The 27977-nt window shown below is 41.0% G+C and overlaps 4 protein-coding genes across 4 annotated transcripts; 2 read left to right on the top strand and 2 right to left on the bottom strand.

Annotated features, from left to right (window-relative positions):
• The first annotated feature begins 2245 nt into the window (after positions 1–2245).
• Positions 2246–3086, top strand: her5 (hairy-related 5). The gene is made up of 3 exons (XM_040120640.1): positions 2246–2296; positions 2411–2506; positions 2619–3086. Exons 1-3 carry the CDS (start codon positions 2246–2248, stop codon positions 3084–3086), a joined length of 615 nt encoding a protein of 204 aa, XP_039976574.1.
• Positions 3087–6759: 3673 nt separating this feature from the next.
• pfdn6 (prefoldin subunit 6) lies at positions 6760–9534 on the bottom strand. Its single transcript, XM_040119693.1, has 4 exons — positions 9320–9534; positions 9023–9093; positions 8752–8876; positions 6760–7059 (listed from the first exon to the last, which is right to left on the bottom strand). The coding sequence occupies exons 1-4, from the start codon at positions 9381–9383 to the stop codon at positions 6939–6941; spliced, it is 381 nt and encodes a 126-aa protein (XP_039975627.1). The 5' UTR covers positions 9384–9534; the 3' UTR covers positions 6760–6938.
• A 15-nt stretch (positions 9535–9549) lies between these two features.
• mmgt1 (membrane magnesium transporter 1) lies at positions 9550–12829 on the top strand. Its single transcript, XM_040119692.1, has 5 exons — positions 9550–9622; positions 9740–9847; positions 10140–10192; positions 10297–10400; positions 11947–12829. Exons 2-5 carry the CDS (start codon positions 9769–9771, stop codon positions 12101–12103), a joined length of 393 nt encoding a protein of 130 aa, XP_039975626.1. The 5' UTR covers positions 9550–9622; positions 9740–9768; the 3' UTR covers positions 12104–12829.
• A 96-nt stretch (positions 12830–12925) lies between these two features.
• On the bottom strand, positions 12926–27935 carry ints6l (integrator complex subunit 6 like). The gene is made up of 18 exons (XM_040119691.1): positions 27664–27935; positions 27466–27543; positions 24085–24234; positions 22660–22749; positions 22263–22446; positions 22006–22134; positions 21196–21359; positions 20569–20721; positions 20207–20339; positions 19671–19765; positions 19447–19557; positions 18438–18653; positions 18172–18298; positions 17645–17787; positions 17296–17527; positions 16820–17200; positions 16606–16699; positions 12926–16212 (listed from the first exon to the last, which is right to left on the bottom strand). The coding sequence occupies exons 1-18, from the start codon at positions 27772–27774 to the stop codon at positions 16110–16112; spliced, it is 2694 nt and encodes an 897-aa protein (XP_039975625.1). The 5' UTR covers positions 27775–27935; the 3' UTR covers positions 12926–16109.
• Positions 27936–27977: the final 42 nt, after the last annotated feature.

The following is a 27977-nucleotide window of genomic DNA, read 5'->3' on the forward strand; positions in this document are numbered from 1 at the left end:
AAAAAAAAAAAACTTTGTCATTTTTTAAAAATGGTTTTCCAATATATATCACAAATAAAAAGTTTTAAAAGCAAATCAAAGCTGTTTTATTGTGTAATAATGGCATGTCTGATAGGAGGAAATAAACATTGTGTCGCATCAGTCACATTCTTAATCCATACCAGATGTAGCACTAATTTTATTAGTAAATGTAACACATTCTGGTGTTGCACCCATGAAGTGAGGCTATGGGAACCTTTTTTTTTTCTCGTGGGAACAGACCCGAAGTGAGAGGGTGAGCAGCAAGGAGGACTTTTTTTTTTTTATTTTATGAGGTGCGAGACATCGGCACTTTGCATTAAGTGATGAAAAAGGCCAAATGACAGCACGTGAGAGACCGTTGGTCCAAATGAAGAAGTGGCACAAGGCTCTCCTATTCACGCGTCTGTCTGTACATATGGTGTTATGCATATGGGTAGAAAAACAAGAAAGATGCATTAGGCTAAATGATAGATAATGCTTAATGTGAGAGTAAAGCATGGTTTGGGACCAACAGGCAAAAGGGAGCACAGGTCGCGTTTGCCTGCCGGCGTGATGAAGTGTTGGGGGTGATTATTACACCTGAGTGTTACGTGTGCGCTGCTTCGGGTCGGCCTCAGACCTGATGTTTGGACTTCGCACCTGCTCGCTCTCAAAATCAAAGCAGCTGCGGACCTCACCGTGGGCCCGCGCGTTCCCAAACCCTGTCAGCGCCGTTTGACTTGCTTTTGTCAGCGGGGCTGACACGCCCGAGGAGCCCCGATATTAGAAGTCAACGCTCCGTTTCTCCGCCACCAAAGGGCACATTTTAAACTAATGACTTTCCGTCACAGGCTCAGGCGACCACATTATAGGACTTATTTATGGGGCGGGTCCACGTGTCTCAAATCCCTATACACACTCCGGTGCGGCCACACACACAGAGAGAGAGCGAGATTCTTAACAACCAAACGGTAAATCCCTTTTTTCCCGCTATAACTACACCATCATCTTGATCCTAGAAAGAAAACAACTACTTTGATGTAAAATGTTGGATATGTTAAAATAGATATAGCCTATAGTAAGCTTCCAGTAGTTCCCCACTGCCATAGTTACCAGGAGTGACCCCTGAGCCTCCACTAATCGCCCTCTCTTTGATTTTAAACGGAAGTATCATTGCCTCTGAAAAGCCACTTAATCTCTACGGGATCCCCGTGATCCGATCATCCCGGTGTTATCTCCACACTTTAGCCCATTATGGGGATCAGGGGCGACCGTAAATGCAGTGATGAAAAAGCCCCCCCGAGCTCAAAGCCCGGTCAACTCTAAGCCCACTCCCCCGGAATGATACGTCTTAGACATAGAAACAGTGACCATTAAACATCTTGTCCAGCCGGGAGTCTCCCTGCAAGCTCTGCGGAGGGTGACACCGACCACACCCACCGAAGACAAACACAACACGAGCGTTTAGGTGTGAAGCGGGCAATTTGGCCCCTACAACACCAGGCCAGGTCCTATTATGAGATGGGAGGGTGTGTGTGTGTGTGTGAGAGGGGGGATTAGGATAACTTCAAATTGATAAGCAGAAATGGCTTCACCAGTTACCTCCATCTATCTTTCATACTATCATTTAATTAAGAGAAAAATGGCTATATAGTGCAATTGATTAGAAATTTAAAATTTAAACAGAAAATCGTTTCTAGCAACTATTCGTATGTTTACATTTTCTGTTCTAGTAGTTCCAAGTAGCACCAGTAAAATTGTTTTATGAGCTCTTCACCTCAATTGCATCAGACTGAAACTAATCGAATGACCCAATAAAACCACTAGCTTTAAGGTAAAAAAAAACAAAAACAAAACCTAAAAAAACTAAACAAAAAACAAAACAAAACGAAAAAAACATTTTTATCATTTGGGTGAACTGACCCTTTAACGGATTAAGAAACCAAAGGGTGACCCTTGAAAAAACACATGCCACACTCCCTTTAGTTTAGGCTACACTTTGAACTGCAATTCTGGCAGATATATTATATAAACTGAAAATAGACTGAAAACTAATGAGTGACGTGTATAAAGTCCTGTAGTAAAGTCGTGGAATTTCACTTAATTGTGAATGAATGAGAGGCGTGTCCAGCAGGGGTGTGGCTGTGTGCAGGGATATCAACAAATTGCGATGGGGACACAAACATGTGCCCTTTTCCACCTTGGATCCACAGTAACGGCAGAGAGACACGACGCAGCTTTTAGCATGAAGTCTTTATCTTCACCAGAGTCTCCCAGGCAGAGGACTGTGCGGAGGGTAAGCTGCTGGTTTCTGGCTGTTAGAAGGAAATTTCTGAAGATTTGAAAAAAAAAAACACCTAAAATGTTGCTCAGATGTTATCATTTTAATATCCCACGTTTGACTCCCAAGGTGTCTAAGCCTCTGATGGAGAAACGCAGACGGGAACGAATCAACCACAGTCTGGAGACATTACGACTCCTGATGCTGGAGAACACCCACAATGAGGTTCGTTGGTGTTTGTTTCAGCCTCCGTGATTCCTGACAATATGTTTTATGTAATAATGCCAATATCAAGGCTATTTCATGAGTAATCTGTACTCTGATTTTCTTGGTTTAGAAACTGAAGAATCCAAAGGTGGAGAAGGCAGAGATTCTGGAGAGTGTGGTCCAGTTCCTGAAGACAGAGAAGGAGGTGGAGAGGGTCCTGTCCAGGGAGCAGACCTGTGCCCGCCAGCACAACTACCAGGAGGGCATGAGGTCCTGCCTGCTGAGGGTCAGCCACTTCATAGCCACCAAGAGCCAAGAGTCAGAGGATTCCGGGGGGGATACAGTTCAGGCTTCTCTTGCGCTTCCCGAGCCCCGTACGTACCCGCCCTCACCCGGGCCCATCCACAAGGCACTGATGCCCGCTCCCGCTGGTGACTCGGCTCCCCAGCATCTGCCCCACCATCACCGTCAGCACGGGATCTCTCATCCGTACCTCACCCAGAGGACCGGCCTCGACTGTGAGACCAGGAAGCTGCTTTCCTCCACCGCAGCGTGCACGGACATCACCGACCCTGTGTGGAGGCCCTGGCCTCAGTAACGGACACTTTTACACAGATTTTATTTTAGATATGTACAGTAGCTTACTGTAAACGCTAACAGACTGTGTAAATATGTATTTTATTGTACAGCCTGAGTTCTCTTGTACAGTCAAGACATTCTCTATGACAACTCTCACATGTAAGATGACATTTTCCACTTTGATGTGGCGTTTTTGTTTTGAGAATTACTTGTTTTGCACGCGAGTCATGTGCTATATTTTTCTTTTTGGGGGTGGTAGGTGTAAATATGAGATTTTTTTTTTAGGTGGGATTGTCTGCAGATTGCTACTATTTTTATATTTTATGTACACCAATACTTAACAGATCGATTTGGTGATGCTAAAAGGCGTGCGTAAAATCGCTTATCTGCTTTGACTTTTATCAGGGGTGCGACTCTATTTTTTCTTTTTTTCTAGGATGTATATATGCTTGCTGAATTCTCTGTTCCCATTTGCAATAAAAGCACAATTTCCTGATCATTCCAGATCACTGGAGGGGCCTATTTGCTGTGTGAATGGCTTGCACTAGAGAGGGCTTTAGAGCTGTCCTTTTAAAGAAAGAGGGGGGATCTGCAGGATAGTTAACAGATACTTCATCCAGGCTGGACAACAGTTATGGCACATTTTGTCTATTGAAATGTTGATGGTAGGGAGCCTGTTGCTTCTAAGATCCTAAGAGCAGTTTTTCAAATGTAGAAAAGCAAACCAGAGTGGTCGTTCACACACTGTCCAGAATCCAGACTGCTTCTGGTGGGGTGGCATCCAATCTACAAAACCACAGACGAGTAAAACACAAAAGTGTGGAGCAAAATTCTGTCAGAGCAATTTCCTTTCATTCTTTAATTCACTACACGTAGTGTGTTTAATATCAAGCTAATCGATATGCAATCGAATCTGTTAGAACGATTTGGCACGCTTTATTTGGCCATTTGTATAAAAAAAAAAAAAAAAAAACCCATTGTGTTACACACGGTAGGAAAATGTTTTCCAGACCTGCAGTGTGTGCCATCTCTTAAAAGTTCAGCTCTCCTATTCACATTCTCCGGGAGCAGTGATGATCAGCTGATGATGGTGATGATGATGATGGAGGCTACACCAGTCCGAATACTTTCCAAGTATTGGGGTCTTTGAAAAAAAAAACTGGTAGCGATGGTGAGTGTGAATATGCTGGGATTCAGTCTGCTCAGACACTGCGAGCGGAGGCTGTGAGGCTGAGCTGTTTTCGGGCCATGGTTTTTAGACTCGGAGGCTCTAAAGCGCTTTTGTATATTTGATGGAAGTGTCTGGATGCCGCATAGCGTGGGCAGCGTGTTAACGCTTTGCTCCGGTTGAAAACTGCACTAAAAACAAAAGCCCCCCCATACAGCGTATCAACATATCAATGCCCAACTGATTATCTCATAACTGTTCCCCATCCCAGGGTAAAGCATGTGCGAACTGCCCAGTGGACCCCCACCCCCCGAACCCCCTTTTTATTGTACTTGAAAGGTGCACGTATTTTAGGTGGGCAGCCCGTCCCCTGTGTGACTCCTAGTGGCTCGACGGTTCTGATATCTGAAATTTTGCTGGGCGAGACGCTTGTCACCGGTCGTCGCAGTTCGCTGACAAGGCCTATGTGTTAAAACTGGACGATGCATGCGGATATTTCCTGGAGATGCACGTCAATGTCTTCCGATGAGGGAAAAACGATACAGTTTATCCTTTATACTGGGGCTATCCTCTGACCCTTTGCTCGGTCCCGCTAGCGCAGTGCTAATTCAGGCATCCCTTCAAAGCCTGCTTGAAAACATCTTGTATCAAAGGAGGTGTTAGTCCCGCTGGGCTGATCTCTGGGCAGGATGCTCCTTTGTGCGCCGTTCGGCTTAAACCCTCTGGTGAAAAGACCACAAGACTGAGTAAATCAGTTACAGTCGGAATAAGATTAGGGTTTCATCTGAGGGGCGTTTGTCTCAATGAAGATTAAAAAGGGCCTGGTGGAAGAATTTATTGTCCGGCTAAAATGGATCAAGATGAGTCGAGTGCGGATGTATCTGCTTATAGGTCAATAGTTTGTTGACTTTAGACAAAAGGCACAGGGAAATTCAAGGCAGAGCGATGGAAGAATTACCTTAAGCTTTAATTGCAAGACATGCACCCAGCTTTCCTAAACTGCACCATCAGAAACCCACGGCACTGCTAGACATTTCCACCAGTACTCGTTTCTGCCGGTGTTGGTTTTATAAATCACCTTTTGGCCTCATCAGCAGACCATTTGATGCCCTCACTTAACATGAGCCGAGTGGCTGTGATATTTTCATAGTAGGGCCACTCCCATACACCTTTTGGAGGTATTTGTGAATTCTCTTGACCCACAGCTCTCGAAGCCGCGGTCCTGGGCCCGTCACTGCTCGAGTAAAACGCCTATAGCGACCCGGCGAGCTACAGAGCGAGCCCCCCAGTTTGACTTTGGCGGAACCTCGTGGAATTTCGGCCTGTGGGCGCCAACGGGCTACCCGTCACCCGCGGCCACGTGTCGGCCGGCGTCGCGGCCGCAGCCTGGATATTATGAAAGCGCCGCACCTCCGGGTGTTAATGGCTTTTGCCGCCGGCGCCCACGCGCCAGAGGTGACATGCTCGTGCACGGGGACCGCTCTGTGGCGCAGTGTTACAGTTGCGCATCTGTTTCAGGCTTTAAAGACATTTCCGTGTCGCCTAACCCTAAACGTGTGTGTCAGTAGGTACAGCACTTTTTTTTGCCCCCCACCTTAAGTTTAAAGGTATTCTGATTTAACGCTGAAAAATAAGCTCTAAATATCTGGACCCCAGTTTTTGGCTACAAAAATGAACTTTCAATTCTGTTTTTGAAATTTAAAGAAATATGCTTCCAATTCAAACTACTCTGTTTTTTTTGGCATTGCCTACCGTCTGTTTTGAATAAATCCAGTCGGTTAAATTGAATGCCAGTCTGTTCAATGCATTCAAAACATGTTACCGCGACCCTACGTGTGTTGCTTGTACACACAGACGTTAGCCTAGCAGGCTAGCGGGCAAAAACCGAGGCCCAAATGTTGAAGGAACACTTTGTAAAAACGTCCACATGCTTTGGCGTACAGTGTAAAAGTTAAAGCAGGTTATCTTACAAATTTAGCTTACGGGTATACGCACTAATTTCATATAATACAGCCTATACAATTTAAGCTGTCTGAGACCTGGTCAGTTAGCAGCGTGTTATTAATAATGCATCTGCTTCCAACCGTAAATATAAAGTCACACTAGATATCCCAGCTGTTTGTACTGATTTGGCGGTGGCTAGTGGGTGAGTTGTCGTCCTTAAAACAGTGCAAGACGTCCTATTCGATTATTCATGTTGTCTAAATCCCCCGCTGGTGGTAGACGGCGGGGAGATCACATTCATTTATGCGAACAATGCTCCACCGCTGTGCCTTTTTTCACCGCTGTGAGCCGTGGGCGGGTCAGTCACCGGACAACATCTGCTGCGGTGGCCACAGGCCTGCCCTAGTAATTACAGCAAATGCTCAACAGAAAAACACACACACACACACACACGCACACGCACACACACACACACACACAGACAAAAGTGCTCCACAGAGTTTTTTTTTAATGAACTCTAACAATATCTATCAGTTCTAGAGAAACGCTGCTCACACAAATGAAATTAAAGGAAAAGGTATGACCTTTCATGAAAAACATGTTTATTAGTAACAAGAGAAAAGTCACAGTAATAACACTAAATTAATGACGAGATACAAGCAGAATTTACTTATGTAGTAGATTTACATTGTATTATGACTATCCCCTTCTACTTTTTCTGTGTGGGTATGTGAGCATGCGTGAGGCTTCATCACTTGGTCAGACTTTGCCAATAGCAAGGCCCTGCGCTTTCTGAAACTCCTGCTGTAAACTGGACAAAACTTCTCGGTGCTGTTCAGATTTCTTTTCCATATCTTTCAGGAGCGTCTCGTACCTTTGACTATACAGGGAAGAAAGAAAAAAAAAAAAACAGAAGAAAAAAAACAACAACACAATGTTAGTTTTACAATGCTAAAGAAACACCCGAATAACACACATCTGACCACAGTTATGTACACTGAATGCGCTCAGTAGAGATGTTGCTCACATCTCTATATAAAATATCCTTTTTTGACTCCATGCCACGGTACCGATAATTCTATTTGAGTAATGATAATCAATTTGTCCCACAAAAATACATAGGAGACTAGGTAATGGGAATCTTAAGAAAAATGAAACCTAATTAAACAGCACCACAAAATAACCATAAAGTTGAATCAAATCTGTTTCTCTCGTTGTCTCTTATTATGGCATTATAAACAAAAAAGATACACTAACAATGTAACATGTAATCACATGGAAATAATAAAGACTTTGTGAACATGTTGTGGATCAATTTTCCACAAAATACCTGACCTGTTATTGAGCACTATAACACAGCTAAGGCCTTTCCTGGTTTCCACACATGAGCTATTTGTAATTATTCAAGTGTGAACTTGTGTAATGAAAGTGCCAAGACTACACAATGACCCTTTAATACGGCAAGTATGTGAAGGATTTTCAGAAAACACTGAGTTGTACTTGGTCAATGGACACAACCCATTACTCATCTAAACACACAGTTCTGAGTTTTTGCTTAAACACATGAGGAATAACTAGCAAAAAATTACTTGTGAATATATCCATATAAATTCAATTTTCCTTTAACACTCTGTAACTAAGAAAGTACACATGTCCAGGCTGCTAATAATATACCACCTGCGTCTTCAACGCTATGCTAAATAAGGCTGCATTTATCAGACACATTTAAAGGAGCTTTCAAACAGGACAGGTCTTATTGGCATGTAATGATGTATTCAATCTAGATGTAAAGGCTTTGAGAGATCCATCCCAGACTTCGGACACAATACCCGAATACCTGAAGGAGAATAGAGCAACTGTGCATTGAACAAAGGAAAAATGTACTGCATGTTGGCATTCTTCAGAAATGGGACCCATTTTCCTCTTTAACTGGTGGCATGGGGAAAAACCCCATAATGACTCATAGCTGCAGCCTATTTACAAAACATTTGCCTGCCGATGGATCTTTTCAGGGCATGAGAAAAATAACCCTATTTTATGTTCCAGTTGTTATGGTTCAGTTATGATCACTGTTACATTACCTTCAACCAGATATTCAAATAAAATGTCACATTCAAAGATTAATATTTCATATTTATAATAATGGAATTTCAGTGACTACTATCAGCTGTGGTAAGCCGTAGAGGCAATTTATCAGGAAAAAACTTTTCACTTCCCCTCTAACATTACCTTAGCATGTACATTATGTCAACACACACCCTGAGGTTGTCTAAGTGATGATCACAACTGATTCCTATCAACTGAAACCACACAGGACGGATAGATATACAGAATATGGACTTATCTATATACTACTCCTCTTCTGATGAATATGAAATGTTGTGGTCTCATTTATACTAATGGATCATTAGGGGAAGTGAGTACCTACTTGTCTTTTTGTATAGGCCTTTCTGAAACATTTCTGAGATTACAAACCCATTTCTTGTGAAGGCAGTCCAAAAAACGACAAAATTGTATCTTGTCGAAGTATTGGCATGAATGCTATGGAAGGAATTAAACTTTAGTGACTCACATTTCTCCGTTAATATATTCCAGCCTTTTTGCAACTGTGGCTTTGGCCTCATCCAGGTCTTGCTTCACTAATACTGGACCAATAAGCTTATAAACTGTGTTTGTGCTGTCCAGCAGATCCAGCTCCTAGAAAGAGAGAGAGAGAGAGAGAGAGAGAGAGGGATCATATCTTTAATACTGAACATCGACTTTATACCCCACTTGAAGGGACAACAACACTGACTACAGTCAATAAAAATAAGCTATTAGAAGGAAATTGAGTTCTGAGTTACCTCTTTGACAATGTTGTTCTCTGTCAGCTGCGTCTCCAGCTTCTGTCTAGCTGACATGCTCTTGCTAACATCTGAACGACAGACAGGCATTTGCAGGTGAGTGTAGGATACTTAATCACATTTATTTTAATAATACGATGAAAATATTACTGCGACCATAAATAATATTTTACATGTGCAGGGAATGTCAAACTAGTTTATTTAATGTACGACTAGCTGTCCTAATATGGTCAGTTAGCTCACCCACCACAACATGGCACGATATGGGAGAAAAATTAAATGGATGCTAGCACCTACCTTTCTGTATCTGTGTATATTTTTCTAATTCCGCTTTTAGTTTCTTTTGAATGGCTTCTGCCATATTTGTGTTTGCTCGAATAAGCACCGTAAGAACAGAAAATAGATCAAAGAGTAATTAGCTAAATGTGGTATGACATGAAAGCTCTGTGTTAGCTAACAGGAAAGGGCAGCGGCTAGAGAGGATGTTAACTGATCCCTTCAAAGTAAGAGCCCTCACTACTTCGGGGGGGTATTCATGACAAATAAAATCACACCAATACACAACGCAGATAAATGAACGAGCATTAAATCCTCCTCACAGTGCGTGTATTTATATGTGATTTAATTTAAATGTGTTCTCGTTGCTTTCTTACAGTGGATGATTAATTTTGACCCTGTCATTGTTGCGGCTTTTTACGACATTGTTTTACGACACAGCACACAGTTCCCCATCACCCTGATTCAAGATGGCTTCGTCGTTTTGGAAAGGTGTTGTCGGCGTCGGCCTTTTTGCCTTAGCTCACGCAGCTTTCTCAGCGGCACAGCGTAAGTATCAGAGCAGGGAGTGAAGACACAGGTCTCGGGATTTGTTCACTCCAGGGGGGAACTCTGTTGTCTTCCGGCAGGTTGAGAAAATAGCAGGATGGGCCTTTCGGTCCAACAGCTAGCTAACTAGATGCTAGCGAGGCTTAGTTCCGCTTTGAATCAGACAGCTTTTTATCTGCAGTTGATGCTGTAGTACAGCGGTCATTTATATGTAACGGCTAGTGTGACTAGACTAATCTTAAACTTTAAAGACGATCTCTTGCTGATCAATCCATCTTATTTCTCCCATCAGATCGATCATACATGCGACTCACAGAGAAGGAAAACGAGACACTACCAATTGATGTGAGTGACTGTCACCCATGCTTATGATAATTGTCTGCCTTCCTTTTAAACTGACCCTAAAGAACTGTCTCTTCTATTTATCACCACCCCTTTTCCTGTTGCAGATTGTATTACAGACCCTATTATCGTTTGTGATGACCTGTTATGGTATTGTCCACATTGCTGGAGAGTTCAAAGACATGGATGCCTCCTCAGAGCTGAAAAACAAGTAGGTTGAGTTACCCTGCAGCACCTTACTCCCCTGATAAGGTAGTTGTTTGTGTCCTCTGCCACAGGGGAAACATGCAGTTCACCACCTCCACTGCATTTAAAGCAACGTTACTTTGAGTCACTTCCCGCAGAGACACAATCAACCTCTCCCCAGTCGTTGTTACGTTATATTGTGGCCTGCATGTTGTGGAGGTCGGGTACATCTCAGTTAGCCAGTGCGTTAAACATAACAGAGCTGCGTAACCATTATTTTCAGTATTGTTAATCTGCAAATTATTTTTTTCGATGCATTGATTACTTGTTAATCTATGGAGATTTTAAAAACAGCAAAAAAAACAAAATGGTGTTGACAGCTTCTCAGAGGCCACACTAATGTCTTCAGTTTACTTGTTTTGTCTGACTAACAGTCTTAAACCTTTAGATATTCAATTTACTGTCACATATGACAAAGAGAAACAGTAAATCCTCATATTTTAGAAGCAGGAACTAGTGCATGCCTGGCCTTTTTGCATTACAAAAAATTACTGAAACAATAAATCAATGATCATGATAGTTGCCGATTAATATTCTGTTAATAATTCTAATAATCTTTGCAGTGCTAAACCTAAATGTAAATAGTAGAGACATAAGACGGAAAAAATTGGTCATATATTGAGTGTATTGAATAAACATGCCAGCAAATGACAGGAAAACAATACTAATGCATCTATAAAGACTGTACTTGTATAATTTTCTTTTAGTAAAGACAGACCTGCTTTCTATCTGCCAAACCCATATACTGCACGCTGACAGCTTTTTAAATGGGTTCCATGTGAAATAATTAAGATCTAAGGCAAAGGATTATTGGTCTGAAGAAAACACTTTGGCTCCCTGAATCAGTTTTAATTAATTGCTGCATCACTACATGATGTGATGGTCATTTAGATTTTCCTCATACTTAGTTCCGACCACTGAGGTTTTGATGATTTTTGGGCTGCAACAGACTATTATTTTAGCAGTCCATGTTTTGATCATTTTTCAATGAATCGTTCAGTCTATGAAAAATCAGGAAATAGTGATAAATGTACAATAAATAATAATGATCTGTCGAAACCACTGCTTTATTTTTTATATTCTTCCAAGTGCCTGGACTAGGAACTGATGTATGCCACAGACTTCCTTGCTTCTTCATATCATAACCCTGAAATGCACAGGGGGTGAAAGGGCACACTTTGTTGTACAGTGATTATTAGACAAATCACGGTAGTGGGTTATTTTTTTGTTTTGTTTTTTTAAGTCTATATGTGTACGGATTTTAATACCAACAGATTTTAGTCCTTTACTTAGAATTCTGTATTAGACTTTCTGAAGAGGGGATTAAATGTGTTGCAGTGTAAAGAAACATATGAACTGCCATTGCAAGGACACATGCAGTATAATAGTATAATACACCTGCTGCAGTAGGTGTCCACCAATTGCATAACTGCCCGTTCATCTCTCTGAAAGCAACACAGTATTTGTGCAGTACCAGCCTTCTCATAACTTAAGTCCTCCTTTTTCCCCAGAACATTTGATACACTGAGGAACCACCCATCCTTTTACCTTTTCAATCACCGGGGTCGGGTGCTATTCCGCTCGCCAGAGGAGGAGCCCTCCTCCGCGCGCAACCAGCAAGCTCTTCCCAACCCCATACGGCTACGCAAACTGGAGCATTTGCACTGAGACTGGCATTTTCCTGCCTGTAACATCATCTATGTCAGATAAGATTTGTTTTTGTTAGACAGAGGGAGCAAAGTGAGAATTCATCTACTTCTACTTTGATTTTTATTTGTATATAAACTAATATGCTGTCCAAACTTGCATCTCTGTCCATAAGAGTGGTCACTTCCATATTCAACACTGACTGTGCCAACCCTTCAGTTTTTCAAGCAGATCTGTATGTATGTACACTATGTAAATGCTTTGGAGTCTTAAGATACCGAGACATCTCCCCCTGTTTGTCCCTTCTTAACTGATATTGGGATATTGCTGTCCTTTGTATATCCTTTGTATGAGGGGCATAAAAACACCTTTTTAGTTACTGTTTCTTTTCAACCACACATGAGTCTTGAGCAGCTTTCAGGGCAGAATTTTTTGATAACTGAAGTGCGTTTTGTTGTATGAGCTGAGGATCCTTTATTTCCTCGATGATTCCCCAGAAACATAAATGCTCGTCTTTACATCCTGTATGCAATAAAGAGATTTCAATTATGCCACAGGAAATCAGCTTAAGGTGAGAAATGTGAGAGCAGAAAACATTAGACAGCCATTCTAGTGATACTGTGAACAATAAAGCAAAGATGAAAGTAAAGGTACATTAATTTGGGTGAAGTTTATTTTTCCTTCATTTTACATTTTGTTAAGATTCAACAGATTGTTTTTAATTTAATAAAAGGCATACTGATTTTACATTGTGTCAGGATCTTCTTATTTATCCTCAGAGCTCATATTCAGGGGCTGGAATGTTGCTTTTCCCAGAAGGGTCTTAAGAAAAAACAGAAAGGCATCAGTCATTTACTGTCCTGCCTTCCTTTTTCAGAAAACATTAAGAAATTGGCTAGAACTGCTAATGCTATCAAGTCACTATTATAATGACTTGCATGCAGAGGTGGACTACAAGCCTGTCCTTGCTGCTGCGGTGCTGCATCTCAAAAATTCCACCTGATCAAAAGACCTGCAGGTGTTGATGTTGGCCTCTAGGTGTCAGTGGGGGCTGAACCTTCGGTCTCCGGGAAGCTTCTCAAGCGGTTACAAGTTGTAACTGTTCAACTTTTACAGCATTTAGTGTTTTATGTTCATCTCTCCTCTTTACTAGTTTCAGCTGAATGTGGTTTCTCTTGGACTAAACACATCGGTGTTCATGTTAGTTAGTCAGATAATATGTTATTTTTGATGGATTTATGGATTAATCAAATGAAATGCATCTAAGATGACAGCTGTCTTTATTTTCTGAAGGTTTCTAATTTGTTTATTATATTGTGCAGAATATAGAGGGAAAACACTTCTTTTAGGGTTGGAGGATTTATGAAAGTGCTGTCTTTTAACTGGCTGTGTGGTTCCAGTAGGTCAGTCGGTCACAAGATGATTAAAAAGATAGCGCAGTAAAACATGATTTACGTTGGTTAAATTGGTCACAGCCGGTTGACAGAGTCACACAATTGTACCTTTGCATTGCAGGACAACTCCTACAGCTCTCAAACAGCTCACCTCCACAACACATAAACCTACACACACAATACAGCTGGTGACAAGAGGCTGCAGGTAGACATTGCTGTTGTTGATTCTGCACTCTGTGCACTGCGCTATACCTGAGAGCAACACCATCCCTTTGTCTGTAACAGTCACTTGTTCATACACACAGTTAACTTATAAACACCGGAGTGTCTTCAGCATCGGCTCAATCTAAAATCAAGGTTTTACCGTAGATTTTTATGCAGACACAAAACAAAGACACAAAGCATTAGTGGGTTTCTAACAGTGATGTAAAGCTGATTTTACTTTGGCTGATCATTTTGTAGTCTGTTCTGTTCCAACTGACAACGTAGGTCAGACATCAGTTATCACATCTGTTGATGTAACATGTTGATCTGATTGTGGAAGATAAAACTTTTTTAAAATCCTGTGCCCTGAGAACTGTTGTTTGTCTGGATGTAAAAGCGTTGAGTTGATTGTCACTTCTAAGGAGAAATACACACACTGACACATCGACAGTAGATACCATTCTAACTGTGGTTTATTTTTTGTTTTGTTAAAAAAAAGAGTAAGTTCATAAAACTTGACACTTTGTATATGTGTTTAACAGTTTACAAAATTGGCTTTAAACATTTTCTTTCAAAATATTTCTTATACTCTGAAATAAACAAATTCACAAAAATAATCTATATTCCTTATGAACATTAAAAAGTAGTGTACATCTGTCGTAAAAACAAGGGGGGGTGAAGGAGGAGCGCGAACTCTGGTTTATGTAAAAAGCAGCAGAGGGCAGATTACCAGCTGTTCAGGTTCAACAACAGGTGACTGTTCACTGAGCCCAGACAGATGCAGAAATTCCTCTGTATAAAGTTTTACTTCTGGGAATCAGTGGAGTGTTTGTTGTGCTGTGGAGGAAGATTTGTATTTGTGTGGGCTTATTTTACCATATTCCTCCGAAAACCGGAGAGCCCACTATACTTGTGGGGTCCAACTGCTTTGTGTGGATCAAAATGCTGGAACCCCCAAGATTAAATGGCCGTTTGAGAGTTAAGACTTGGTTTTAGGGTTAGGGTTAAAATTAGGTGTAGGTTAAGGTTGTGATGAGTGGGAGGGGGTGGGAGGGTGGTACCTCTAAATGGGTACCAACAGCTGCATTCACTGAACACATGTTCTATTGCTGTAATGGCAGGTAAAAGGACACTGATGCTCAGTCGCTACATCAGTAAACACAACTGGCATGTGTTAGGTATTTCATGAACACAATGAGTCCATCTCCAGTCCAACGCACTAATGTGCAATACACTAATACTTCTACACACTATGTTCATCAATTTCAGTCTAAAAAAGGGACTATTGTATGAGCTTTGTTTCCAGGAGCATGTCAATACAACTGTCATTTAGTAACAGAATGGACCCAGTTTGGACAATTTAAAGCAACTTATTGACCTTAAGACAGACGTGTTAAGTTTCACCTTTTTTGACTAAAAATGTGAATTAGGGGTGGGAATATGGCAATCATCCAATGAGATGAGAGAAATCTGATCTTTTGCTATACAATTTATAATGGAGCTTTTATCTCTATATCTTAATATGGAAATAATGGGTATACAGCATTTTTGTATCCATGTATTGGAGTAGCTTGATTTTTCAGGTATTTCATTGACTGGATTAGCCAAAAATACAGATTTCCATCTGGGCATTTTATCTAGCAGTGGTTTACCTATTACCTAGTGATGATATAGTATCACAATATATATTGCTACTGCAGCATAAAATGACATATATACGCTCACAGATTGTATCCATATTGTCCACCCCTAATACTAATGCATATCAACATAAAGCAATAAGAATTGGAAAATATCAGATAACAGCATCCAGTTGGACAAAAAAACATCAGTGCGTCCTCTATGAAGATATAACACTAAAAATATGAGGGGTACCCGTTGGAACAGATTTCTCCTGTCAGCCACACAGCTACATTAGTTTTATTACTCTGGAAAAATGGTTGCAGTCTTACAAACACTTTTCAGACCAGCTGAAGAAAGGTCTGTTTTAAAAGAATAAGTGACAGGAGTAATCCTGTCCATCCCTTGCTCTGCCATTAAAGGATCTGCAGGCTTACCGTGTGTCTGTCTAATGGAGTGTGTGTGTGTGTGTGTCCTCTGAACAATGTGACAATACAGACAAAAGCCTTTTGGATGTTTAAGGCATCTGTCAATATGACGAGGATTATATTTAAAGTTTCTTTACTTATCCTCAGTGGATCTGTGCTGGTGGCCCCTCCTCCAGTTAAACCCTGCACCTTCTAGCTCAAGATGTCGTGACAGCACAGGGACAGTAGGAGCACCTCCTCTCAGTGCATTTGTCCTTTTCCTTCCTCCAGTTCCCTAATATGTCTTTTGGAGGCTAATCAACAAGGACATCTCTTTCATGGTGGTGATGTTCAATGGTGAACAAAATACACCTAAGTAACAAAGCAAAGATGGCTTCATCACTATCTGCCGTGATCGTTGGGAAGCTGTGAGGATGCTGTGTGCTTCTCCTCCAGCTCCGCAAGGGCCAACTCCAGCTGCTGGATCAGAACCCGCTTCTTGAACCTGGGACAGAGGCAAACGAAATGAGAGAGAAGCAGGGAAATAAATAGGGAATAGTAGTAGTAATTATGCTGCAAGTTTAAGTAGAGGGAGCAAGCTTCTAGAAACAAGTCTGGGCAGATTCATGTGGGTGAACCTGCTTTAAAAAAATAAATAAATAAATAAATAAAAAAATCAATGAAAATAATTGCAATGAAGTAATGAGTACTTCTTAATAGCTGCAGTGCTTCAAGGACACTTAATCTCTAATATAATGTAACTGCAGTGAAACAGGTCTAAATGACACATTGTTGAACATTCATTTTCTGTCAGAGACAGGACTGCTTTAAAAATATCAATCACTCTTCCACTTAATCCTACAATGAAAAAACTGAAAAATTAGTCCTGGTTTCTTACCTGACAGCCTCTTTGATAGCATGTTGGATGAAGTACCTTTGAACATTAAGTGGTCCTTTCACCTCCTGCAGTAGTGAAAGTATTGCCTCGTAGTCTAAGAGAAAGCAGAGAGACACAGGCAGAGATGAAGAAACCGTTCATATGTTCCCAACATGACATCGACCTCCGAATAAAATCCAATGTAATGTGATACACTGCACTGGCTCATACTCACTTCGCCCAGGCTTGCGGACCTCCTTTATGACCCGCGTCCGCAGCTCTGCTTGGCTTCCATCTAGTGGGGCTATGAAAATGGTCTCAAGCGCTGCAGGGTCAGCTTCAGAGCCTTCTAGCTGGCTCTGCGGACTCAGCCGCTCACAGTTGTGCTTCTCTTCCAGCGGCTGCTCATCTAGACAATCTTCCTCTAGTCTCTCCTCCGTCATCTGGACGTCTTCTCCCCGATCCACTGCTCCCACCCCGGCCTTCTCCTCCGGCATCGGTGAAGATGGGTTTCCTGCTACAGGGTCCATGTCAGCGGGCCAGATCTCCCCTGACTCAGGCTCAAGAGCCTCGTCACCATTACTCTCAGGGACCACCACGTTGTTGCCATCCACTCCTGCAGGGGTAACAAAGAACTGTTTACAACTACTGATCGTTGCTTTTCAGGTAGTTATGTACAATCAGTTCCACATACTGTACAGACAGTCTTACCTTTGTGCTGTGGGATGGGTTTGATGAGGCTCTGCTGCCCCTGAACCCCTACAGGGCTTTTTCCCCCCACCACATGGTTGGTGTTCCCAAGTGGAGTCTGTGGCCGCCGCAGCAACGGGGACATACTTCGCCTTCTCTTCACAGTCGCACCCGAGTTGGAATCATTGGAATTTCCTCTTTTCTTATTCTGAGGGCCCGCTACAAACTCATCTGCCTCATCGATCATCATGCCCTGAGATATTGAGAGAAAAGAACATTAAAGGATGAGAGAAAATGAATATTAAACGACAAAACATTACATGTAGCATTAAGTTGGATCAACCAGCATTTTATGTTGATATACTATTACCTTCTTATCCTGCTTGAAAGGATTCCCAAATGTGTGGAGGCGCTTAGGTTGGTCGGGGTCAATCTCTCTCAGAGGAGATGGCATCATTTTCAGGTACTCCTGATAGTTTCCCATCTGAGCCACTGGAATACTGTGCAGATAGTCTAACAATGACAGGAAATGTTTTTAGCATCAATAAAATACTGAAGCAATTACACAGGATTTCCCATAGATTTTGTGTTTGTGTTTTGGGATATTTGGTAGTTTGGGTTAATATCATTCAAGTATGTTAAATGTCTCCAGCCATGCACACTGCAGAGCATTCTTGAAGAAATCATTAAAAATAAACGTAGTTCTATATAGTATATGTTTTAAATTGTGTTAGGATAGCATTGCAAAGACTGGAGCTATAGCTATTTAAAAGATGCACTGAGTTCCGGTAGGGTAAAATAAAACTCAGCACTGGATAGGAAGATAAAAATCAACTTATATTAAAGTAGAATTGCTTTAATGCAACGTCTTTTTAGCCTGTCCTTAGAATAATGTACCTTCGTCTTGGCCTCGGATCAGTTTCTGTGATGTCCGCAGCAAATTGGAGCGCATGCGGGTGAGCTGATCAAGAAGGTTCCGTCTTGGGATGTCGTAGGCATTTCGATAAGCTTGAGGTTTTACATCCTGTGAACACATCAGTATATCTAGTCAGAGAAAACCCACCAAACATTGCACTTGCCCTGTTTTTTTTTTTCTTGTAACTTTCCCACTCATGTAGAGCATGTCATACTTTTTACAATTGTCGTTGCTGTCCTAAATCTACCTTGTTGAGCAGGGCGATCTGGAAGCCGGCAAACTCTTTGAAGTTGATGTCCACCAGTCGAAGAGGCCCCTCCCCAGTGATTCCCTGCAGCAGCTGCTTAAAGTCTCGCCGGTGGGCCAGAGAGAGAGAGCTAGAGTGGTTCTTCACCTTTATGCCAGTTTCTTGGGGAGCCTTCTTCCCCACGGACACGATTAAACGGTCTGATTCGATCTTTGCCTTCATTGCAACAAAACAAGCAGGAAAAAAAACACTACATTTTACTGTCTGTCCAGGTAAAAAAATTCAATCTGAAGTGAGATTCTTGTAAGGAATATTGTTTTGAGCGTAGACGCACAAAAGCATTTTGGAGACAATATTACATTATATTTAAAGCAATATAATAAGTATAAATTCATCATTTACTGTAACTCTTCTACCAATAATAGAGAAAAAAGATAAGATATTGTTTTCCTAACCAAGGCAATGCAGGCTGGAATTAAACCAGACTGGTGTAATTGGAAGCTTTAATTTTCTGAACATCTATCACAGTGGCAGCGCTGATTATATTTAGACACAGAAAGGTTATTGTTTCAGTCCAAATTGAAAGGCTCAATCTGTAGTTTTTTACCATTTAAACTGAAAGCGTATTTACATATAAACTATGTACTGCACTCACATGCAGAGTTTGACTTGAGTTTGATTTATTAAATATCTATATATATATTTCTACTTACTTCTGTGCTTACAAATGTTTGTGATTAAATTGAACCTTTTACAACATCAGAATAATGAATAACTAATAATAACTTAGGCTGTGGCCTTATGGTAGACTTTAGATTAAGACCTGTCAATCAATTTGAATTAGGAATTTCCTTCCAGAGTGAAGCTTATCTCACGCTCAAGCACACTTCGACAACTGATGAACACACTAGCTGTGTATCACAGCTTCGGCTTTTTCGACCATGACTGCTTTACCTGTCCCAATTCTTGGTAATTATATTATGGGAACCTGAGTGCAATGAGTCTTTACCTGCTGGCTGAGCTTCTTTAGATATGAGATGACGCTGTAACTCAGGCCGCAGTCCATGGTGTCTGCAATAAGATTAGGTGCACCCATCATCCTCAATGCCTTTTTTAAGGGCTGTAAGAAGTTAGCAGGGGGAAATTTTGGATATTAGTTATGTGCAAAAACAATATAAATTCATATACTAAATATTTATGAAAAGCAGCATATGTGACATAGCATTAGTTTACCAAGAGGTAGTATGGAGGCATTGTCTTCAGGTACATTTCAAAGGCCTGTCGCCACTTGAGGTTTGGTTTTAGTTTATGTACTTTAAACAAATCATCTGAAAAGAGAAAAAGAAGAGTGGGATGTCTGAGAAAAAAAAAAAAGTAGCATTCTGGATAAATGATCAGTCAGCCATCCACCTGCAGCTCCTCCCGCCGCTGCAGGCCTGACTGTTGTATACACATCAATATTCAGGTGGTGAGTCTAAAATCAAGCATCAAAACATACACTACCATTTATCCTTCTTAATACCCCAATTCATTATCCCAAAATATATATTTGTTGCATAGCATGATTTAAGATTAACTGCTTAAGTTGCTCTGTTAGAAGCCTGTTATTTGTGATTATGTTTAGAATTACAGATGTTTGGGGGAAAAAGATTGCAGATGATGAAATGCTCCAGAAAAGGAAAGCTTTTTACATTAATATCAGCTCAGACCTACTGACCCAGAAGTTTTGAGGCCACTTGAATGAAACGGTTTACTGCCATGTGTCTTACCAAGGAGTGGGAGAAGGACTGGATAGTTGTAAGGCATGACAAACAGGTTGACACAGGTGAGAGTGGTGCTGGCTTTAAGGTAGCCAAATGGCTGTCCCAGGTCAATTTGCTTCCCACTGCTGCTAACAAACACCTGAGGAAAATCAGGAAAATTATATAGTCAAATAACATTCTGGTTATTGACATAAAAAAAAAAACTTCAGAAGACCTATGTAGATCTGTAACTGCTGAAATGTGGAAAGATATTTTGAATAAAGTTAGCAGCGTCATTATTTCTGGTTTTCAGAAAAGTCCCAGAGACAACACCAGTGACAGTTAGAACAAGCTGACAGAGGTAATGGCTGTGCGAAAATGTACCCTACCTGCCAGCACATGTGCGGAGACTTCCTTTCCAGAATGTACTGGGTGAGTGGAGAGGGCTCCAGTTCATACTTGTCAAAGGGAAGTTTGTCGATCACCATGGGCTCACAGTCCACACAAGAGAAACGCACCATGGGATGAGCAGAGCGAGGTGGCTGGGAGCAGGAGATGGAGACAGTTGAGGAAACTGTTATTATTATCTGCATTACGGACCCAAGCGATATCTTTACAACAGCAGTATATAAAACAAAGCATTGAAGATTTAAAGGTAATAGAAATCACAGGGTGGGTTTGCAGAGTTGGAAATTTGATTATATTGGCTGTAAGTCAAAGTTCCTGACTTAGAAAAAGAAGAATGCCAATAAAAGACAGGAAGACAGAAAGATAAGAGAGACAAAGTGAAAGTAAAAGGGCAAATTTGTGTGCAAATCTGCTAAGTCTAATAAATCTGCTAGGACATGTGCCTCTACAGAGACACACACAGACAATATGAATAACAAGAGATTAAGAGTGTTTGTCAAAGTCAAATTTATGTATGAATCCAGCGCTAGGGGAAGCAACCTGCAGAAACCTGCAGAATGATAGACTAAAGGTGCCGCTGAGATATTTCTAAGCGTGTCTCGGCTCACCAGTGTAGGAGAATTCTGGTCTGGCCAGAAGGACTCTGGTATGGGCCAATGCCCAACTGGCACTCCGGTCTTTGGGTTCGGCCGCACGTAGATGAGTTTGTGGCAACTGTGCCATGGCTGTGAGTTGAAGGATGACACAGGATGACTTGACTCCATCAAGTTATCTGTAAAACAAAGGAGTGTCCGACATAAGATAGACCAGTTCTCAGTCAAATGCAAACAAATGAAAACAATTAATTGGAATCTGAGAGCAACCACTGTTGAACAAAAACCTCAGTGAATGACATGAATAGGCACCTGTATCATTTTCTAATGACCTCAAATTCCCTATTTAAAAACTTTGAATACTTAAAACTAAATATATACAACTTGGAATCTGTCATTGTATCATGCAAATGATGTGCAAGTAAAATTCTCCCAGTCCTTTTCTTTACATAGCCTAATTGTTTATATTCCCCTGTATTTGGCTGATCTAGAAAATGTGCTCAGTTCTCCTTTCAGTGTAGAACTGCATTGAGGTGTTCCAGGATAAGAAGATTCTCTTCTGCTTTCACCTGTTTCACTGCCGACCGTTTCTTTGCTCCAACTAACTGTGTGAAATGTGATGAAATAATGTGCTCAGAAACTCAATAAAATAGACTTCTTTTAGAATGCATAAGCCCCTAAATTCATGTTTTATGTACTTCACTGTGCTTCTGAGAAGTCAATTTTTCTGTGTATACCAAGCTGTTACGACAGGAAAAGACGCAGCATGAAAATATAATGGTTGGTAACTTCAGTCCCTTCAGCTGGCATCATTCAAAAACTCACCTTCCCCAACAAGAGGCGGATCTGGCCCTGTCTTCTCAAAATTAATGACAACGCCACTTTGAACCTTTTGGACCAGAGATTCCAGGCACTGGTTCAACATCCTCTGTGTCCGTACACAGTATGATCGTCCTGAGAGGAAAAGGAAAGATACACGATGATCGACAGAATGAGGTATTGAGCACTGCCAAAAAGACTACAGACGTACACAATGAATGAATACAGGAGTTCAGGCGCCAAAGTAAAAGAAAATGCCGAACCTCCAGTGACTTCACACATCTGGGTGATAGCAGACTCATCTGTGGGTACGCTACCGAGCTGCTCGTTGTCCGGAGTCGCTGCTCCTGGCAGCCTCAGCACCAACGCAAACAGACGCTGGTCCCAACGAAAGGGCTCTTTGGTCAGTTCACTGCCTGCCAAAGGAGAGTTCAGAGGCAGGTGCAGCTAGACAGCAGACAGGGGTAAAGGAAGACACGGGTGATAGGAGAGGAGGTTAATATGTGAAAACTTCCTTAGGTCACCAATTCCACCATTACACAAACCTTACTCTGTATCTCACTAAAAAACTGAGAATGATTACTTAAATATTTCATGAAACAGCTGACAGTATCGGTGGTACAGTACATAGCAGCACTGCTGCATTTTTTATGTTCTCACCTCATCTGGCACCCCAGAGCTGTGTGTAAGCTTGTTCCCATCAGTGATAGTGATGATCACAGATGGTTCGAGGAAGAAGGGGTTACGTCCCTGAGAGGGAAATGATAACGTTCAGCAATTAAATGCCAATTCGGGCAAACAGTGATCCCATTTATTCTCACTAGCCTGCCTTCCTTTCTTCATCTTCCAGACCAAAACACTCTTGTGGGCTCTGTGTCTCAAAAACATTCGCATCTCCTCAAAACACAAAATGTAATTGATCTCCTGTGCTCACAGTAATGGCAAATTATAGGTTTATTGCATAAACCGAGGTCAACTTAAACACAGTAATTAGTAGGGTATTAGCATCACACCTCTGATAACCCACTGGATACTTATATGAACTGTGCTGCAACTTGTAATCTTTGCTTTGTGTCAGGATGGATCTGTAAGCTGCACACTGTCCTTGTGTTGCGCATTAGGGACTGAGGCCTCTACCACGATGCTGTAGGAGTCAGCCTCGTCTAATTAAAAAAACACAAAGAATGTCTTAGTAGATTTACACACTCCTGATTGAAAGAACACGTCTCACTACTGGGGTACAGTAATCCATCTCTGCATTCGAGTAGGGCTTTGGAGAAAATAGAGTGTGAGGAGCTGATGACAGTGCTAACTGAGGCGAGATGGAGTGGATTAAGCTGCAATCGAAAGCCAGTACTCTTCTTTGTATCTCCAGCTAAGGGAATTATCAAAATCTTCATGTATACAAGAAAAATTCACATATAGTGGTATATGCGTTGGCTCTATCAGAAAAGCCCTGTCTCACATTCAGTCTGTCACTAGTACCTTAGTACTTCAGTCTTTTACTGTTGATTTAGCTGTAAAGTGCCTTGCTCACAGGCCCCTTCCTTTCACTGCTTGTGTTACGTTAAGCTTTTCTGGGATTAAAATGACTTAACTTTTAGTTTCAAAGTCTTCGTCTCTGACCTCTAGTTCTACTGCGTCATTATTCTGATGGCATTCAAAAATTAAATTTAAGACTTTTTAAGACCTTTTCAGAACAAATAAAACGCAATTTAATACACGTTTCACAGTCGCACTATAGGGCAAAATAAACTCCAATAAATATTAAAATAAAACATTTTTACCAGACAACAAATTTACCACTGAATAATATCACACTATCGGTGTGTAAAAGGTATTTAAAATGTACCTAATGTTATGTTTATAACCATTACCTCTAGGTGAAATTACTTAATGAAATGAATTAAATAAGTTTTTATGAAGTAACAGTACTTATTCTGCAAATAAGCAAGAATTAAAATGACTCTGAAACCCTTTAAAAAAAACACATTAAAATATTGAGGAATAATTCTACTATTCTCTCACAGTAACAGATGACACTGCTGCCAAAGAAATGCATGATAGAAATTTTGGGTCACGTACTTGTCCATAGTTGTCGATGCCTGAGACAAGGCGGTTGAGGTTAAGCAGGTCAAAGGCTGTGCGAAGAGCATGACCTAGTGTAGTCAGCCCGGACGCCTGCAGGTTCTTCAGCTCGCACATGAAGGTCGCATGGTTCTCCTTCCAGCCTGCCTGAAATACATACATCAACAGTGGGCTGAATGCACAGCAAACAACCTTGCGACACAGTAGCAGAGGAGGCCTGGAGTCACAGTGCATGGTGAACAGCCACAAACCAAAATAGGTCCAAACCCAGATACACATACTACATAACTACAAAGAAAAACAGAATGACTTTTGCTCACTGACAACTACAAACTGATTCATGTCAAGCATATGACTACCACCTCTGGTAAGAGGAATTTAAATCTTAGTAAGCGAATGATTCTGTGCAACATGACATAATAGTAACCACAAAATGAGATTGGGTTATGTCAAACTCTGGAAATAGAAGATAATATTGTGGAAATTCAGACCCACATTTGAGCTGGATGGTGCTGTTTAAAAAGGAGTCTAATTTCATACATGACAAGCCACCTAAAATACACTTCCCACTGCTGCCCCGTCCTCTGTGACAGAGATATACTCCCAAAGGAGAGGATGTGGGCGTGTAACTCCTCTTGGATCTTTCTCCAGCAAGGTCAAGTAACTTACTGCTGCAGCTTCATGCGTAATCTAAGGATGACCTGCAAGCTTACCACTTCCTTCGTCGGGATGGGGGGGGGGGCTAAACACACAGAAAGAGATGGAGATAAAAGCTAGAAGTGCCAGTATCAACATGTATGCTCTGGATCAGGCCAGTGGGTAGATTTTTGGATTATCGTGGGATATCATTCCGAAGCCATGACTTGGGTGGAATTTCTAGGAAAGCTCAGAGTGTTACATGAATGATGTTAGATTAATATTATGGAGTCATACAAGCCATCTCACTTAGCTGCTGAAGCAAAAATCAAAGTAGAAACACATTCACAGGGCTAGTAGCAAAGAAATAACCCAGACATACACCCTTTTGTAGGCACGCTGAAATGTAAGGCTTAGCTTGCACTCAATAATTCAGACAACAGAATATTTCTATTTTCTTCCTGCCCGACCGCCTCTCTCTCCCTCTACATCAACAATTTATTGCCTCTGTAACTGTGCAATCAGAGTAGCCCCATTCAGTATAACCTTGTCCTTTCATCATAATCCTCTATACACAAAGCAGGCAAAACAACAAAGGAGAAGGCAATGAAGACAAAGAGAGGAAGAGCAGGAGGAAGAGAAGCTGAGGATAGACTTAACAAGAGAAAAGCACTTTAGATAGGAGCACCTGGATGATTCTAAGTGAGGGAGGAGAATTAGATCTTGGATTACTTGGGTAAGATATTATATACATGACTATTTCAGTGGGTTCCATTTAGCTGTGTTCTGGACTCGGGGTGAATGCTGCAAGGTCAATGACTGGAGTAGAGAATTTCAGTTTTCACAGCAGCAACTCGTAGCATTTTGTCATGACCCCAGTCCTACACGTATGGCTATTGTAAGACAATAAAAATTACGTGGTAATGCTTTTAGTGCTGAGGGCTGTGAACTGAGATGGTCCTTTTTCCCTTTTTAATATGGGGGTCATTAAAGAGCCAGATATTGTCTTTTATTTTGATTCTTGCGCAGCTTTTAACATTAACACAGAGCAAGACTGCACATTAGTAAATTGAAAAAATACATCATGATTCAAATTCATCAGTGTTGTAGCTATATCTAAATATAATGTGAAGCTTTGTGGAAGAGAGTGTGGAAAGAACACTAAATAGATTGCCAGAAAAGTATATTAATACATGTTTTTTCTTTAAAATTCAATTCGAGAAAAGGGTAGTGGTTACTTTTAAAAAATAGCTCAGCTTCTCAATCAAAGGTTTGAGTTATATTAGTTCAATAATTCAAAAAAGCATTTTATTTTAGATTAATTTACCTAATAAGGATTAAGTTAAGATACTCAGTAAAAATGTAAGAAACCCTAGAAGTGACAAACAGTAATAACACACCAATTAAAAGTAAAATTACCTACATAAATCATAGTGAGCTAACTATTTTTAATAGATTGTACAATAACACAAAGCTGTTTTTTTTGCTACAATTATCTGATTTTAAAAAATCTAAAAATATTTTACACCCAGAAATTCATATTTCACCAGCTCTACTTTTCAACCCACTTCTCCTATATTCTCACTTCTAACACGCGTTTAATTATTTAAACACTTTCAGTTTTCTTTGTTGCTTGTACGGTAATTAGAAGTGCCACTGAAATTTAACTTTCAAGGGTATAATAAAAAAAAAAACTATGAGATTCACTAATAATTACAAGTACACGTTTAACTTGCACTATATTTTACGACATATGCCTCTGTATCTATATTCTAAACCTCACACTAGCATCTTTATGAATGAGTAATTATTTACTTTCCAGCTTTGGCATTTTGTAATTTGGTCATGAGTCATGCATACAAAAAAAAAAGAATATACAAGGAAAGCAAACTATTCTGTGTGTCTTCAAGCATTAATGACATGGGATAGAGTAAGTACTTAGCAAATTGTGTTGAGAGTAGTAGAGTGTTGTTTTTAGACAGAGTTAGGAAAGCCAAGAGGTTTCTAATACAGACCAGCCGCTGATGCAGATCAGGGACTTGAGGTCTTCATGTTAATACTTAGAAATGTATTTTATTGGGCAAGAGAAGCTCAGAGAGAGATGTGTGCCAGGTCATAAAACAAGTCAACAGATTAGTGGTGGGGATAGCTGCGCTGACATGAAACCCCTGGAATTATTGCAGTGATTCACAGGTTGTATGTGTTTTTGTCTGGGTGTGTGTGCATGAAAACTAGAGTGTTTGTATGCTGGGCCATAAAGCTCATAGTATCGGCATAATAAATAATTACCATATGAATCATGATAATTTTCTTCTAGCGAACTGACATAAAAATTAAAAAAAAAAAAATCTCATGATGAAGAGGGTTTATCAACTTTCAACCTAGATTGGCCAATGGTAATGCATGGATGATGCAAGGGGCGGGGCAGAACATGATTGGCGGGCTCTTTGACCAATGTAAACATTGTATGGTCAAAAAAAGTGCGACGTCATTGGCGATAATAAATCTCTCCGCCTCCATCTCAACGCCCGAGACCTTTCTCAACACAAAAGCAAAATGTCCGCTGGATGTTCGGAGGTAGTGCATCTCCGGGTCTGCGAGTATTTGGAGCAAATAATTGCCGTTTTTCGCCACCGGGAAGCCGCCCAACACTGACTACAAACCAGAAGGACAATAAAGTCTCACTGGCAGAAAAATACGTTTGACTTGTCAAATGTAAAAATTGTATCAGTTGCTAATTACCTTCACTCCGTATGGTGGATCATCGAATGTAACTAGCATGTACCTGTCGCCTCTACTAGCCGGGTCTCGGGCACGCAGCTGTCAAAAAAAGAAAACCAAAACAACATATATTAATTTCGACCGATCTTGCCCAAGGAACCCTAAGCTCACCAAAGGTGCATACTTGCTGAAATAAGTCGGGGTAAAATCATTCTTTACCTTCATAAAGACCTCAACCGCGCCTTTAGCAACGTCCAGATACGTCGTACCCAAATAAGTGCGCTGATTCATAGAGGCGGACGTGTCTAACAGGAAAAGTAAAATAGGCATTTTAAATGTAAAGCCGCGGTTGTATGCTTTTCTAAAATAACTGTTATCCACATATGACCTATCGTGCGGCCAAACAGTTCACACATGTGTGTATATATTTGTTATAATAAGCCCCCCCCCCTCCTGAAGAGGGCCGTTGCCTCTGCCCTCTCTCTAGCTGCCTTTCTAGAGCTCTGTCTCGGCTCGCGCTGTTCAACTTCTGC

Source organism: Xiphias gladius, chromosome 23 (genome assembly GCF_016859285.1).
Source record: "Xiphias gladius isolate SHS-SW01 ecotype Sanya breed wild chromosome 23, ASM1685928v1, whole genome shotgun sequence".
Taxonomy (NCBI): domain Eukaryota; kingdom Metazoa; phylum Chordata; class Actinopteri; order Istiophoriformes; family Xiphiidae; genus Xiphias; species Xiphias gladius.

Excerpts from the sequence above, each read along its gene's own strand:
- her5 (XM_040120640.1), top strand. The coding sequence starts at position 2,246 with ATGAAGTCTTTATCTTCACCAGAGTCTCCCAGGCAGAGGACTGTGCGG. Across the intron at positions 2,297-2,410 it reads GGCAGAGGACTGTGCGGAGG|GTGTCTAAGCCTCTGATGGA; the intron begins GTAAGCTGCTGG and ends TTGACTCCCAAG. Across the intron at positions 2,507-2,618 it reads TGGAGAACACCCACAATGAG|AAACTGAAGAATCCAAAGGT; the intron begins GTTCGTTGGTGT and ends TTCTTGGTTTAG.
- pfdn6 (XM_040119693.1), bottom strand. The coding sequence starts at position 9,383 with ATGGCAGAAGCCATTCAAAAGAAACTAAAAGCGGAATTAGAAAAATAT. Across the intron at positions 8,877-9,022 it reads AGAACAACATTGTCAAAGAG|GAGCTGGATCTGCTGGACAG; the intron begins GTAACTCAGAAC and ends CTCTCTTTCTAG. Across the intron at positions 7,060-8,751 it reads GAATATATTAACGGAGAAAT|TCAAAGGTACGAGACGCTCC; the intron begins GTGAGTCACTAA and ends TTCCCTGTATAG.
- mmgt1 (XM_040119692.1), top strand. The coding sequence starts at position 9,769 with ATGGCTTCGTCGTTTTGGAAAGGTGTTGTCGGCGTCGGCCTTTTTGCC. Across the intron at positions 9,848-10,139 it reads AGCTTTCTCAGCGGCACAGC|ATCGATCATACATGCGACTC; the intron begins GTAAGTATCAGA and ends TTCTCCCATCAG. Across the intron at positions 10,401-11,946 it reads TCCTCAGAGCTGAAAAACAA|AACATTTGATACACTGAGGA; the intron begins GTAGGTTGAGTT and ends CTTTTTCCCCAG.
- ints6l (XM_040119691.1), bottom strand. The coding sequence starts at position 27,774 with ATGCCTATTTTACTTTTCCTGTTAGACACGTCCGCCTCTATGAATCAG. Across the intron at positions 27,544-27,663 it reads CGGTTGAGGTCTTTATGAAG|CTGCGTGCCCGAGACCCGGC; the intron begins GTAAAGAATGAT and ends TTTTTTTGACAG. Across the intron at positions 17,788-18,171 it reads GATCCGAGGCCAAGACGAAG|ACTATCTGCACAGTATTCCA; the intron begins GTACATTATTCT and ends TGTCATTGTTAG.